At 41.4% G+C, this 16053-nt stretch overlaps 1 protein-coding gene and 1 long non-coding RNA gene across 6 annotated transcripts in view; one reads left to right on the top strand and one right to left on the bottom strand.

The window, feature by feature from the left end:
• The window catches only part of ppp5c (protein phosphatase 5, catalytic subunit), a 38402-nt gene that overhangs the window by 7813 nt on the left and 14536 nt on the right, over positions 1-16053 (bottom strand). Inside the window, exon 2 of one of the 2 annotated variants that reach the window (XM_062060542.1) lies at positions 4440-4510. In XM_062060542.1, coding sequence (XP_061916526.1) covers positions 4440-4510 — 71 coding nt within the window. Of the gene's footprint in view, positions 1-1840; positions 1993-4439; positions 4511-16053 lie in introns of those variants that run through there. The other variant, XM_062060543.1, reaches the window with a different exon arrangement.
• LOC133658469 (uncharacterized) overlaps positions 1-16053 on the top strand; it is a 31133-nt gene that overhangs the window by 11610 nt on the left and 3470 nt on the right. For 2 of the 4 annotated variants that reach the window (XR_009827474.1, XR_009827471.1), the window contains exons 1-2: positions 1961-2153; positions 5911-6018. This is a non-coding gene — a long non-coding RNA (uncharacterized LOC133658469). Of the gene's footprint in view, positions 1-1937; positions 2154-5910; positions 6019-16053 lie in introns of those variants that run through there. The other 2 variants (XR_009827472.1, XR_009827473.1) reach the window with 2 other exon arrangements.

Here is a 16053-nt window from a genome sequence, read left to right as displayed (position 1 = left end):
ACTACTATACTATACTTGAGACAGTTTGCAATCAAGACATTATAGTCTATCTGCAACAGTTAATAAACAGTTACAAAGCTGACCAATGATATGTTTAGGGCTGCAACAACTAATCGATTAAATCGATTAAAATCGATTATAAAAATAGTTGGCGATTAATTTAGTCATCGATTCGTTGGGTCTATGCTATGCGCATGCGCTGAGGCTACGTTTTTTTGTTTGTTTTTTTAACCTTTATTTATAAACTGCAACATTTACAAACAGCTGAGAAACAATAATCAAAATAATAGGGGTGTAACGGTACGTGTATTTCTATCGAACCGTTTCGGTACGGGGGTTTCAGTTCGGTGCGGAGGTGTACCGAACGAGTTTCCACACGGACATATTAAGTAGCGTACTGCACGTTGTGTAAACAATACTCAAAATGCCGGACATTTGAGGCATTTAAGAAACTCCGCACTGACAGCTCCGCAAAATAGGACATGTCCGGTGAAAAGAGGACGTATGGTCAGTCTATCGTAGCCCGTTAGCTGCTAGCAAAAGAGGACATGTCCGGGCTAGGTCCTGACCATACGTCCTCTTTTCACCGGACATGTCCTCTTTTGCGGGGCTGTCTGGGCGGTGTTTCTTAAATGCCTCAAATGTCCGGCATTTTGAGTTAGGGTTGCGTGCATTTTCAATGTACGCTCAGGGTTAATAAGGTTAAAAACAAAACAAATTGTGCGTACAGCAGCATTCGTGAGGGAGGGGGAGAGACAGCGAGAGCGAGAGAGTTGTGATAAACGCGCATGCGTCGTCAGGCTCTGCTTTTTATCGATAGATTTAATTTTTTATTATCTATAAGGGGTGTCAAAAGTGTGCAATTTTGTAACATTTTCCTTGTTTTATTTGGCAAGTTGAAAGAACATGGCGCCAGTATGCTGTGTTTTTTTTCAATAAAATACTGGAAAGGATAGAAATGTAGTTTGTCTCTTTTATCCGATTATTAATCGATTAATTGAAGTAATAATCGACAGATTGGCGAAGTTGGTAGAGTGGCCGTGCCAGCAATCGGAGGGTTGCTGGTTACTGCGGTTCAACCCCACCTTCTACCATCCTAGTCACATCTGTTGTGTCCTTGGGCAAGACACTTCACCCTTGCTCCTGATGGGTGCTGGTTAGCGCCTTGCATGGCAGCTCCCGCCATCAGTGTGTGAATGTGGAAATACTGTCAAAGCGCTTTGAGTACCTTGAAGGTAGAAAAGCGCTATACAAGTATAACCCATTTATTTATTTATCATTTATTAATCGATTATCAAATTAATCGTTAGTTGCAGCCCGAGATATGTTGATCATACACTCAGAATATCCCCCAAAGACAAAGTATTACTTTAATTGTTAATGTGTTGTATTCCCATTAGAAAAACGCTATAAATAACATGTGTAAGTGTGGAAAAATCGATATAGCGTGACACCTTTAATTATGGTGGTGGGGCTCACATGCTTCCGTTGGCCATTAGAACATTCTAGCAACTGCTTCGAACAACGTTTTATACATTTTTATAACTTATTGAGTAAACGATGGCAAATTGGCCTGTGAAATACATGTATTTGCATTTGGCAATAACCACGCGGTGTACCTCAAAGCCGAAGAGGATAACCGCTCTCAGGAGTTCAATGAATGGGCTTCACACTTTAGCACGCTCGCTGCGCACTGCTAGCCTAGCTTCACATTGACGTGTGGCTGTTAACTGTAGCGTTTAACCGCAATAGTTAACTCTCAAATGCAAACGCTAGATAGGCTATATTTTGCCTTAAGCCACCAATTAAAGCCACTGACTTGACAGTGTTGCCAGCTCACCTTTAAAGTATTTATTAGCCTTCTCCTTGAGTAGCTCAGCATCGTTTACTACCTCCGCCATCTTCTTCTCGCTGCCGTATTCCGATGCTTACACCATTGACGATTGCCGCAAAGTAGCAACGTTGCCAGATAGGTAATGGCAAATTATCGCACCGGAAGCGGAAAATTATCGCACAAACGTTGAGCAAGACTATTTAGTATAGTGTAACATTTTCAAATACCGTTTATAGTGTAGCTCATGATGCGGTTTTACCTTTAAATAGACAAACAGCACCGTCGGAGGGAGAACAGGCCCCCATGTGGCTGTGGGAATGTACGTGAGACTTTACAATGCACAACATCAAGTTGGAAGGCGCGGTGTAGGTTGTATCCCGTTTGCGTTTGCTGATACCCATGTGTTGAAGGAGAAACATTATCGCATTTGATGAGAAATGTGTCATTAATCATCCTGGGGGAAATTGTCGTACACATGCAAACACTATCGTACGTCTGGCAACGTTGAAGGGATATTTTCCTTGACGGACAATTTGTAAATAAGCGTTTTATGAGTTTACTGAATGCTTTAAAACTGTGATGAGGTGGCGACTTGTCCAGGGTGTACCCCGCGTTCCGCCCGAATGCAGCTGAGATATAGCTCCAGCGACCCCCCCGCGACCCCAAAAGGGACAAGCGGTAGAAATGGATGGATGAATGCCTTAAGTGAAAAAACGGGGGACATTATTGCACTGTTATTATTATTTACAAAGCAGGATGTTTTTATGTGAAGTTTGGTACTTTAACGTTTTCTACAACACTAGCAATGATGACATTGGTTTTGATTGATTGATTGATTGAAACTTGTATTAGTAGATTGCACAGTTCAGTACATATTCCGTACAATTGACCACTAAATGGTAACACCCAAATAAGTTTTTCAACTTGTTTAAGTCGGGATCCACGTTAATCACTTCATGGTAATATTGGGTACAGTGAGGTCCACAAGTATTTGCACACCCTGCAATTTTGCAAGTTCTCCCACTTAGAAATTAGGGAGAGGTCTACTCTGAAATGTTCATCAAAGATGTATTTCCACTGTTAGAGACATAATCTAAAAAGAAAAATCCGGAAATTACATTGTATTATTTTTTTAATGATTTATTTGTATATTACTGGGGTTCATAAGTATTTGCACACATGAGAACATCAGTGTTAATATTTATTTTAGAAGCCTTTTTTTTGCAATTACAGAGGTCAAACGTTTCCTATAGTTCTTCACCAGGTTTGCACACACACAACAGGGATTTTGGCCCACTCCTCCACACAAATCTTCTCTAGATCTGTCAGGTTTCGGGCTGTCGCCGAGCAACACAACATTTTCTATTGGATTTAGGTCTGGAGACTGGCTAGGCCACTCCAGAACCTTGATATGCTTGGTATGGAGCCACTCCTTGGTTATCCTGGCTGTGTGCTTCATGTTGGAAGACCCAGCCACGACCCATCTTCAATGCTCTGACTGAGTGAAGGAGGTTTTTAGCCAAAATTTTACAATACATGGCCCCTTTCACCCTCTCCTTAATACAGTGCAGTTGTTGTGTCCCCTTTGCTGAAAAGCACCCCCAAAGCATGATGTTTCCACCCCCATGCTTCACTGTAGGGATGGTGTTCTTGGGATGATACTCATCCTTCTTTTTCCTCCAAACCCGACAAGTGGAGTTTATACCAAAATGTTCTATTTTGGTCTCATCTGACCACATGACTTTCTCCCATGACTCCTCTGGATCATCCAGATGGCCATTGGCAAACTTCAGACATGGGCTGATTTAAGCAGGGGAACATTCCTTGCGATGCATGATTTTAAACCACTACGCCGTAGTGTTCTACTGATAGTAGCCTTGGAAAGAGTGGTCCCAGCTCTCTTCAGGTCATTCACCAGCTCCTGCCGCGTATAGTTCTGGGCTGATTCCTCACTTTTCTTATCATGAGTGATGCCCCACGAGGAGAGATCTTACATGGAGCCCCAGTCCGTGGTAGATTAGCAGTCATGTTTAGCCTCTTCCATGTTCTAACAATTGCTGCAACCAAGCTGCTTCCCAATTGTCCCATAGCCTTTTCCAGCTTTGCGGAGCTCGACAATTTTGTCTCTGGTCTCTTTTGGCAGCTCTTTCGTCTTGCCCATGGTAGCAGTTGGACCTTGACTGACTGTGGGCTGCACAGGTGACTTTAAAGGCCTACTGAAAGCCACTACTACCGACCACGCAGTCTGATAGTTTATATATCAATGATGAAATCTTAACATTGCAACACATGCCAATACGGCCGGGTTAACTTATAAAGTGACATTTTAAATCTCCTGGGAAATATCCGGCTGAAACGTCGCGGTATGATGACGTATGCGCGTGACGAAGTCAGAGTAACGGAAGTTATGGTACCCCGTAGAATCCTATACAAAAAGCTCTGTTTTCATTTCATAATTCCACAGTATTCTGGACATCTTTTGCAATTTTTTAATGAACAATGAAGGCTGCAAAGAAGACAGTTGTAGGTGGGATCAGTGTATTAGCAGCGGACTACAGCAACACAACCAGGAGGACTTTGTTGGAGCGCTAGCCGCCGACCTCACCTTGACTTGACTTCCTACGTCTCCGGGCCGCCAAACGCATCGGGTGAAGTCCTTCGTCCTTCTGCCGATCGCTGGAACGCAGATGAGCACGGGTGTTGATGAGCAAATGAGGGCTGGCTGGTGTAGGTGGAGAGCTAATGTTTTTAGCATAGCTCTGTGCAGTCCGGTTGCTAAGTTAGCTTCAATGGTGTCGTTAGCACAGCATTGTTAACCTTCGCCAGCCTGGAAATAATTAACCGTGTATTTACATGTACACGGTTTAATAGTATTGTTGATTTTCTATCTACCCTTCCAGTCAGGGGTTTATTTCTTTTGTTTCTATATGCAGTTAAAGCAAGATGCGATCACGTTAGCTCGTAGCTAAAGCATTTCGCCGATGTATTGTCGTGGAGATAAAAGGCACTGAATGTCCATTTCGCGTTCTCGACTCTCATTTTCAAGAGGATATAGTATCCGAGGTGGTTTAAAATACAAATCTGTGATCTACAATAGAAAAAGGAGAGTGTGGAATCCAATGAGCCCTTGTACCTAAGTTACGGTCAGAGCGAAAAAAGATACGTCCATCACTGCCTCTCAAGTCATTCACTGTAACGTTCCTCATCTACGAATCTTTCATCCTCGCTCAAATTAATGGGGTAATCATCACTTTCTCGGTCCGAATCTCTATCGCTCCATTGTAAACAACGGGGAATTGTGAGGAATCCTAGCTTCTGTGACGTCATGCTACTTCCGGTACAGGCAAGGCTTTTTTTTTTATCAGCGAGCAAAAGTTGCGAACTTTATCGTCGATTTTCTCTACTAAATCCTTTCAGCAAAAATATGGCAATATCGCAAAATGATCAAGTATGACACATAGAATGGATCTGCTATTCCCGTTTAAATAAAAAAAAATAATTTCAGTAGTTAATGGGCTCAAAGAGATGGTGGGTGGGTGATTAGTTGTGGGGTAAAGGTGGACTTTTTTTTTTAAGTAGACTGACAGCTCTTTGAGAGTCATAATTCTTGCTGATTCTCATGTGTGCAAATACATATGAACCCCAGTAACATACAAATAAATCATTAAAAAAATCATACAATGTGATTTCCGGATTTTTCTTTATAGATTATATCTCTAAAAGTGGAAATACATCTATGATGAACATTTCAGACCTCGACCCCGAACGGGACAAGCGGTAAAAAATGGATGGATGGATACTGGAATTTAAACATGAAAAAATGGAAGCATTCTGTAATTACGTATGTATGCGTTTTGCGTTTTGAACCAGCAGAGGGCGTCAAAGTCAATATCATCCTCATTTTAACTGGCTAGTGTTTGTGATTGCAAATGATCAGGTCAACCACGCGGTGACCTGAAGGATGACTTCATTTTTTTCTGATTGATGTCCTGTGCAATGGCAAATAAAAAAAACAAGCCTCAGAACAAAGTACAACAAAAAAAACACAGCTTTGATTTATTTTGTTCTTCTTCCAGGTGCCTCCAGGGGTGAGGATGTTGCTGAGGATGTTTCCTGCCATCTGAACCCAGCAGGTGGCCTCCGGCCTCCGCAGATGTCAGAGAGAAGGGACAAACAAAGTGCAGGTGCTCATCCACACAACTTCTCTCACACAGCGTCTGACACATTGTCGCCTCAATTAAGTGCTTTGCAAAAAAACATCACGCGGCCTGAGGCTGCGGCTCAATTTTCCTTTGCCAGAACTCGACTGGTCGGACTAATGAGAGTGGCGCCCGAGGAAGGAAAATGCAGCTTTTTATTTAAAAGTTTGTGGCTGTCTTCGTTAATGAGGAGAATATGAGGCCTTTAATAAATTACTATGACATAGAGGATACAGCCCAGTCCGGTCTCCTGCTCTGACTCACAAAGCACATCCCACAGTAAAGAGTAAGAGTCGGACCAGCCAGGTGAGTCACTGTGACCCCTGGTGAACGCTTACTAACCCCACGGTGAGTTCACTTTCCCTCAGCCGGATTACCCATGACTAGTGTCTCCCTCTGAGTCGTAGAACACGTCTCGCTCGCTCTCCGATGGTTTTACTAGTACAAGAGCGAAGGTGGGATGACTTTGACTGAGATTGAGGTGACGTGACCGCCCCACGCGAGAGTAAACGCAGACAGTGAGTGGGAGAGACGGTGTGGGAGGGAATCTGGCAAGCCGGGAGCACGGAGGAGGGAAATCGCTGTCCTCTTGGGTGCACGATGCTCCGGCATTGGAGGTCCTGAGAGAGTTAAAATACACAAATGCTGTAGTGTGGAGTTGAGGGGGCAAGCACATGAGACAGATGAAGGCTGCTGGGAATGTGAGTGACATTCCAGGGCGGCGAGCCAACGAAGGTTGAGGCCTAGAGTGAGGGCGGTGTATGTTACATAGGCCCGACCTGGACCTTTCCCCTATTTATTATTCTGTAGCATGTACAGCCACCACTGAATTGGGTTGTTTCTAACATCTCCAGGGGCTGTTTTCCAAAGACTTCCTCCCCGGAGCTGAAAGATAAGATGAGAAGAAGTGTGCAGATTCTTTCCAACGTTTACATACTTTAGGAGTCCTTTATCTTATCTTGAGTTATGCAATCTTAAATACTTAATACATCACGGGTTATCAACATTTATGTCTGTGGCCAGGCAAACTTTTTTACGCAACACTGGGAGGAACTCAGCGAGTGAGTTCATGATGTACAAACCAATAAAAATAAACACTAACAAAGAGTATTTGCTGTATATCACGGATTAGTTGCTGCCTAGGGGGTGCCCACGTTCGACTGAGCTACAAGCATTATATCCCGCCCTCTTCCTGGTCTGACCATGTAAGCTCCGCTGGAGGGTCAAATGTAGAGATGGGTACTGAATTCTGTGCTTTTATAAGTACTGACCGAAGTGCATAGGTGCTACGGCGCGACTGACTCATGTTAAATCAAACTACCATTTTTCCATAACTTTGTTGCAAGTGACATTAAATCCGGGAAACAATAAGCCAAGCACTCAGTGCGGACTCAGACGGACTGACTCAAGGTAATTTTACAATTTCCCATACCAACAAGGCAAAAAGAAGGTGCTCAAAAGTACAGTAAGGCTATGTCTACACTAAGTCGTTTAACCCCTTAAACAAATAATTATTTAGCCTCAGCCCCGTTTCAGCCACACTAAATCATCGTTTAAGGTCCCGCTCCTCGGACAAATTTTTATACGGGTAAGTCAGCCGTGTAATTCTTGAATCTCCGGCACTTAGCTTTGTATGGACTCATTGATCGTTTACAAAGTGAGTTCGGAGAGGAAGTGACGGCAGAAAGACCCCGCCCACACAGGAAAAGACATCAGAAAGAACGCGCCACGGGCAGCTTCATAACAAAGATGGAGGCGGATCATCCAGACATGCCCGTGTTTCTCCTTCTTCTACATGTACTGACGCTTTTGGAAATCACAAATCAATACCTTAAGAGAAGGCAACAGGCGATTGCAGCTATTTCAGATACAACACCTCTCAGACGGCAAGAGAACTTTCTAATGTCCGGGTCAGCTGTGAGTCTATTTACCGAAAAAGACGGTCCCTTCCTCCCGTGGATGTGATCGTGATAGCCAGTGTGTGACTACAAATATTGCTTTATGGATGTGACCGTGAAATGGCCAGGCAGCGTGCATGATGCCTGCATCTTCGCTAACTCCGCCATTAGCGTACAGCTGAAAGATGGAACCAAACCCTCGTGTCCCAAACAACTCCTGGAAGATGAAGATCCGGTCCCTGTTTTTCTTTTGGGTAACCTAGCTTATCCCCTGACGCCATATTTCACGAAATAATACCCCAACGGCGGAGTCAACCCACAACAACAATACTTTGGGTATTCTCTGTCTAGATTAATTGTTGTAATTGTTGTAAAATGTTCTTTATCGCATTGTGTACTTTCTCATGTCGATTAAAGATTTGATTAATTTATGATGGCTCAGATGTGATTCACTACAATAGGGCCCACAGCACACAGGATTCTAGTTAATTGAAATACCACAACACTGGATATTGTTCAAAGGAGATACATTTTAATTTAAAAACTTGCACACAAAACAGCAAACAAATGTAAAATGCACAGCAAACTATTTACAATATAGCTCTTTTAAACAACTTCACAGTGAAGTAAAGTCATTACTGGAGAGCAGATGGACGCTTTTTTTTCTTCGCGCATACGTACTAGGTCGCGTTGCGCCGGTGGACGGAGGGTGGCGGGGGTCTTACACGGTGGCATTGTTGTGTGTGGACACGGATAAGATTAGGTGTGATTTACCCTGGATAACTTTAGCCGGTTTAGTGTAAACGGGGCCTAATCCAATCCAATCCACTTTATTTGTATAGCACATATAAACAACACAAATGTTTCCAAAGTGCTGCACAACAATATTAAAAACAATATTCAAATATTATCCTTAGCTCCACCAATGACTGAATAAAAAATATATATATATATATAAAACCAATATAAAAATAAATATGATTAAAACGATTTTAAAGAGTAAAAACAATTAAAACAATAAATAGAAATCAAAATTTAAAAGCACAGAGGACCACACAACTCACGTAGTGTTAAAAGCCAGAGAATAAAAGTGGGTCTTAAGACGAGACTTAAAACACCACTGTGGGAGCAGTTCGAACATGGAGGGGCAGAGTGTTCTAGGGCTTAGGGCCGACCACAGAGAAGGCCCTGTCTCCCCTGGTTTTAAGTCTCGACTTTTAACAGGGGCCAGGAAACGCGAGCACATAACCCCAATTCTTGAGACTTTGCACTGGCTCCCCGTTCATTTTAGAATTGATTTAAAAATGTTGCTGTTTGCTTTTAAAGTTTTGCATGGACTGGCTCCTCATTATATCTCGGACCTCATCCAAATTTACACTCCTGCAAGCGCTCTGAGGTCCGAGAGCCTTGCACACAAATTTGGATGAGGTCCGAGATATAATGAGGTGCCAGTCCATGCAAAACTTTAAAAGCAAACAGCAACATTTTTAAATCAATTCTAAAATGAACAGGGAGCCCGTGCAAAGTCTCAAGAATTGGGGTTATATGCTCGCGTTTCCTGGCCCCAGTTAAAAGTCGTGCTGCCGCGTTCTGGACTAACTGCAACCGGGAGGGAGCTTTTTGGCTAATGCCAGCATAAAGTGCATTGCAGTAGTCCAGGCGACTTGAAATAAAAGCATGCACGACATGTTCAAAAAGGTTAAAAGATAACAACGGTTTTACCTTTACTAAAAGACGAAGATGATAAAAACACGATTTTAAAACGCCATTGACTTGTTCGTCATGTTTAAAATCACTGTCTATAGTGACGCCAAGGCTGGTGACTTGCCTAAGACTCCACTTTTCAAAAGATACTAGCTCGATGCTAATTTACATTGGGTTTGCCATAGACATGCCACTGAATAGCATTTGCAATTTCAACACTTGCAAATTTGGTAACGAATACTACAGCCAAGATGCAAGTCATAATCAAACAGCTGGTGTAAGTACAATATTAACAGTACTTTGTAGGGCTCATCTAAAGAAAATACACATTGAACTTAAAAATAAAATAACTTATAAGCTGAATTGTGTTTCATTTTATCCGTTAAACCATATCCAATTACATTTCTAATCCGCAAAGTATGTGAAAATATCGTCTAAACAGCCACAAAGCGCTAGAATTTAAAATGGCTTGAAATGGAATATTCCGCTCCAAAATACTTTGGCAATTTTCGTAGATTGAGGATCTGATGATGTCACGGTGGGAACTCCTCTTCACTCTGACCATATCAGCAGATCAGTCATAGTGGAAATACACAAAAATGGGAAAGACATGTGCTGTTCATCATTTACAATCCCTAAACAAAAACACATTATTTTTTTAATGCGTTTTAAAAAGTAAAAAAATCAGCTAACAATGGATTCAACGGGGGCTCCTCTATTCTGCCCACAAAGCCCTCTGAAAAACATCCAAAAACCACCAACAGTACTCCATTTACATCTTGTGACCGTAATATTAACCAAGCATTAGCGATATTTGTTATTATAAGTGCTAACGTTAAGGACCTATTTTTAACGGAGCATTGATCACAGAGAGCGAACTAGCTTATGCTGCTATATTGACATACTGAGTCGGCCAGTGTCCTGCTGCTGGTGGTGGCTTTTTCCATAATTTCATGGATAAATGTCTGCCGTTCAGATATTATTTCAACATCCTTGGCTGTAGTTAGACTCATTTTGCTTCGTATGGTGCAGACTATAGCAGTGATACGCTCTAACTGCCCCACCACGTCGACTACATGCTTGGTCATATTGTTGGTGATTTCTTTTTTTAGTTCAATGAATATCATCCACTTCTTCTCAACATTTCTCCCTCACACTCACTTAGCGACCAGATACTCTGTTTGGGTCTTAAGGGTTTCAGTGTTACATTGGTTATGCCAACTAATGGCAGGGATTCTTGTAATTTAAAATGTTGCTTGCAATTTAAAGCATAACAATTAGCCGAGGGACAGCTCTTATGGCAAAACACTATTAAGTTACTAGATCAACATGTGTAGGTGACACAGGGCTCTTATATCCAAAAAAAATAACAATAAAGAATTGTACATAATTGTCAAAAATTGACTTATTCTATCACATTTCCCAAAAATATGTGCATGGTCGCCCTACGATGAGGTGGCGACTTGTCCAGGGTGTACCCCGCCTTCTTTTATAATTTTGGCAAAATAATAGAATAAAAAATGACACAATATGTTATTGCATACATCAGCAGACAAATTAGGAGCCTTTGTTTGCTTACTTACTACTAAAAGACAAGTTGTCTTGTATGTTCACTATTTTATTTAAGGACAAAATTGTTGTTCGATTGCAAAAAAAAACATATGTAATATAATACCGTAAGATTTTTTGTTGAAATATAGCCAATAATGCCATTTTTTGTGGTGTCCTTTATTTAGAAAAGTATCAAAGTATCGAAAAGTATTTAAATACATTTTGGTACCAGGACCAAAATATTGGTATCGGGACAACCCTAGTCCATACATAATATTATGTCCTCAAATAAAATCTCTACCACATAAATAATCTTCTTTCATAGCGCCCTCATTATGGGATCAAATATAACTGTTTTGTTCTCATTTTGCATGTATAGTCACCACCAGCCGCATGCGGGGGGGTCATATTTATTTGAACCATCTGTTTATTCCCCCAGTGGGCAGGACTTTAGAAACAAAATTGAACATTAAGAAGAAAATGTATCCTCTCTCACACCCCCCTTCGCTATTTCCTTCCCCCAGCTCTATCTTGTTGGGTTCAGACGTTCGGTTCCTGGAGAAGTCTGCATTTCCAGGTCCCCTTTGAGTCGTAAATGAGTCGCGCCCCTCCCTCCCGTCCCCTCAGCGTGGCCGCTGTGCAGCCAACCTCCTGTTCATCAGTAAATCAACATCCTGAGGTGACACATTGCACGCTGAGCTGTGGGGGAGTGAGAGCTCGGAAATTTCATGTAAGCAGGAAAAAAAAGAAATATGGCGCGCTACCTGCCTGAGGAGCCTGGTGCTACTTTATTTTTTAATACCTTTCCACATTAAAAGCTGTTTTTAAGCGGGGGTAAAGAAAGGATCTGCTCATTTAGCTCCCAAAGTCATTAAAAATGGACTGGGTTATAAAAATAAGCCGGCAGACTATATTATACATGGTCAACGATAGCGAAGCACACCATGAGTCACACACGGACCGCGCGGGCTTGTGAAGCAAAAGGTAGAAAATGGCAGATAATTAAAACAAATAAAAACTAATTGCTCAGGGAATTGAAAGCAGACCAGATTCCTCGTAAATTAGATTAAGATGGAAAATGATGGCGCTCAATGAGCTCAGCTGAAAAGTCTGACCTTACTAGGCCGATCTGTGGTTATTAGCAAAATCCACCACTTTATATTTCCAACCGTTTTTATTTCACGCTTGCTTTTTAGTACGTCTATGTCATCTCTTAGGACCCCCCCCCCCACCACCTCCTCCACTGTTCCTTCCTGGTCACATTCTCACGGACCTCGTGCCAGTCCTCCGCTTCGTCTCGACTTGTGGACGCATCGTCCCGAACAGGAAATGAGGAACTGAAGCAAACAGACCGGAGTCTACTCGCCGGGCCCAAGAATGCAGAAGGCCACGGACGTGTGAGAAGAAGCTGGAGGTGAAAATGTGGTTTTATTCCGAACGGGAGTGAGATGGGGGAAGGAAAAGGAGGCGTATGATCGTTGCAGCCAATAGTTGACTTCACGACTGACGCACACTTCGTTGAAAGTATGACATCGAATCCAGTATGTAGCTGACGTGAGGAGACTTATGGACGTTAGTGAGGATTTATGTGTGCGCATCACAAGCTTTGTTACTCAACTTCCCCACCATGCATTGCCTCCTTTCAGACTGTGCAATGAAGGGATTTGCGTCATTGGTCAGGGAAAACCTAAATTCCCTCTTTATCTTGCTACCTTATGACAAGAAACACTCGCAGAGCGTCTTCCCAGAGTTGCAAACGAGGGGAAAAACAATTTATCCACTTTTTGTGGGGGTGTGATCATGTGGAACAGTGGGCTCTGGGCTTGAACCAGTGACCACAAATCCCCACCGAATTAGAGTTGAGTGCAACAAAATTGCGCTAAGAAGCTTTCAGCTGGATATCCAGCGCAGCTCTTAAAGGGGAACTGCACTTTTCTTTTTTTTTCTTTTGCCTATTGTTCACAATCTTTATGAGAGACAAGAAGACCATTTTTTTGCATTTGAACTTGCAAACATCTTCTTGTTGTTGGTGGCTAGCAATGCAGCAAATGGGAGCAATCTATTCTACGTGTAAATCACTTTTAAAATGCATTCAAAAACCGTCATCGATACTTCATTTACGTTCCGTAACCTACAGTATATGCCAAAAGTTTGGGCACACCTCCTCATTCAACGCGTTTTCTTTATTTTCATGACTATTTACATTGTAGATTGGCACTGAAGGCTTGATGCCTCCTCTCTATTCCCCTTTAACCTTCATAATTAATATCATACTAATCAATTATTAATTGTAATAATAACACAGATGTTGGTATTTTCTGCTTTTATGGAGGAGTTGGGTTTGTTGTGTCTTGTTTTGACCTTTGAGACTCTTTAAATTTCGATTCACTCACCGCTTGTGTTTACTGATCCGTTACATAATTTGAAGTGGAGCTTCTCAAGTAATTGGAGTTCACCTAGGTATACATCTGTCCTCTCCATTCCCCTTTAACCTTCATATTTAATATCATACTAATCAATTATTAATTGTAGTGTTTCCCATGCCTGCCACAAACAAATTTGGTCTTTGTTTTTTTTTTTGCAAGTATTATCACTAGAAGAGAAGGAATAGCTAAATATGCTACACCAAGGGTTCTTAATCTTTTTTACCTTTGGGCCCAACTTTTCCACTACAGAAGGACTAGGTGCCCACTCAAATACTAACACTGAATTAGAAATCTTATTCTCGATTTTAATCGTATTCATTAAATACAGTACAGGCCAAACGTTTGGACACACCTTCTCCTCATTTAATGCGTTTTTTATTTATTTCCATGACTATTTACATTGTAGATTGTCACTGAAGGTATCAAAACTATGAATAAACACATGTGGAGTTATGTACTTAACAAAAAAAGGTGACATCACTGAAAACATGTTTTATATTCTAGTTTCTTCAAAATAGCCACCCTTTGCCCTGATTACTGCTTTGCACACTCTTGGCATTCTCTCGATGAGCTTCAAACACACCTGTGAAGTGAAAACCATTTCAGGTGACTGCCTCTTGAAGCTCATCGACACACACACGCCTTTGATTCCGGAAGTCGGACACACATTTGTTGCCAGAAGTCAGAAGTGTGCTGCTATGGAAACGGAAATGGATGTACTAAAAAACAGTCCTGGCAATGATAAAATGATCAAAATACGGTAAATATTGTACATATTACATATTGTTGTGAATGTGTCTGTTACTACATTATATACAGTCGCGGTCAAAAGTTTACATACACTTGTAAAGAACATAATGTCATGGCTGTCTTGAGTTTCCAATAATTTCTACAACTCTTATTTTTGTGTGATAGAGTGATTGGAGCAAGCTAGAATTAAGGTTTTAGAATGGCCTTCCTAAAGTCCTAACTTAAACGTGTGGACAATGCTGAAGAAACAAGTCCATGTCAGAAAACCAACACATTTAGCTGAAGAAGCAAAACAATGCATACGTACAGTCTTTTTTCTCTTCTCCATAAAATAAATATTTTAATAATATATATATCCTATGTGAAATGAACATCATTTAAAAAATACTAAAAGGTCACCAAAATTGATACATTGAATTCGTTTTAAGCACCCCTTTAAGTCCTCTAGCGGGTATGAAATTATAAAATGATGTTGCTGAATCGACAAACCTCTACTATCTTTTATTTCTGAATGTCCAAAATGTTGACACACACACAGGACTAAGGATTCTCTGTATATCGTCCGCACCGATCCTGTCAGTTTGCACCTCCTTCTGACACATGCTCAAATAAAACGCTAAACAGTTGTCGCAAAAATGATAATGAGTGTTGATAAATTACATTGCGCGTGCTGTATAATATATTAGCTTGTTCTCCTCCCAGTATTGTGGGCGTTTTGCTAATCAGCATATATTCTGCATATTAAGACAAAAAAGCAAAATGGATTGCACGCCTTTTTCTGCTCACTTAACAAACGTAATCCACTTTGCACACGTTTAGTAGATCAGCTTTGCGCGTGCTATCAAGTTTTCAAGTTTTTTAGTACAGGCAAACCTGCCCTTGTGTCTTGATCCCCGTTTGCGTTATTTTCGTGCAGAATTTGAAACTATGATCCAATATGTCTGCCTGTAGCAATGCAACTGAAGAAGGGTTCAGCCTAAATACAATTCCAAATGAGGGGAATGTAAAGAAAGTATGGACCTCACCAATTCAATTGCGAAATGGAACAGACCAAGCGAGAGGAGTGTAATGTGCAGCAATCATTTCAATATTATTAACTTCGAAGAAGAAGGGTTAGGGTCGGAGTTTGGATGGAAAAAACAAATGTGATCCTAAAAATTATAAGCACCCTCAAGGAGAGAAAGACGCAGTCAAAAAACGGAGAAAGAAGGGCAGACACGGCACACGAAAATGAGAGAAAAAGAAAGTAATCTGTTAGAATTATATTTTGTGTCCTCTTCTACTGATGTTTTCCTCAAGATGCCTGAGGAAACACAGTCCGCAAATGGCGATTATTTTTTACATTTATTTTTTGCTCATAATGTTAACCATATCAGTTTAGAAGTAATCATGGACCAGGGCGACAAAAACATGCGATTATGTAATCGAAATTTCAAAAATGCGAGGAAATCTCGAGATGACGTCACACCATGAGGGGGCGGAGTGTGGCAACGTAAAGGGGGCGTTCCAAGTACAGTTAGTTTTCTACCCATTACTCAAAAACTCATTGATTTCATGGGAGATTACTGCCAGATTACATGTCAGGGTTAATTAAAATTTGACGTGCGGTCTGGATGCTCGTTGATTTTCAAATAGATCCGGGGACCGGGAGTTTGCCACATGTGTCTTAAAGTGTCAGGAACTGAGGTTTA

Source organism: Entelurus aequoreus, linkage group LG10 (assembly GCF_033978785.1).
Source record: "Entelurus aequoreus isolate RoL-2023_Sb linkage group LG10, RoL_Eaeq_v1.1, whole genome shotgun sequence".
NCBI lineage: Eukaryota > Metazoa > Chordata > Actinopteri > Syngnathiformes > Syngnathidae > Entelurus > Entelurus aequoreus.
The sequence above is the reverse complement of the archived record's forward strand: the minus strand, read 5'-3'. Positions and strand labels throughout refer to the sequence as shown.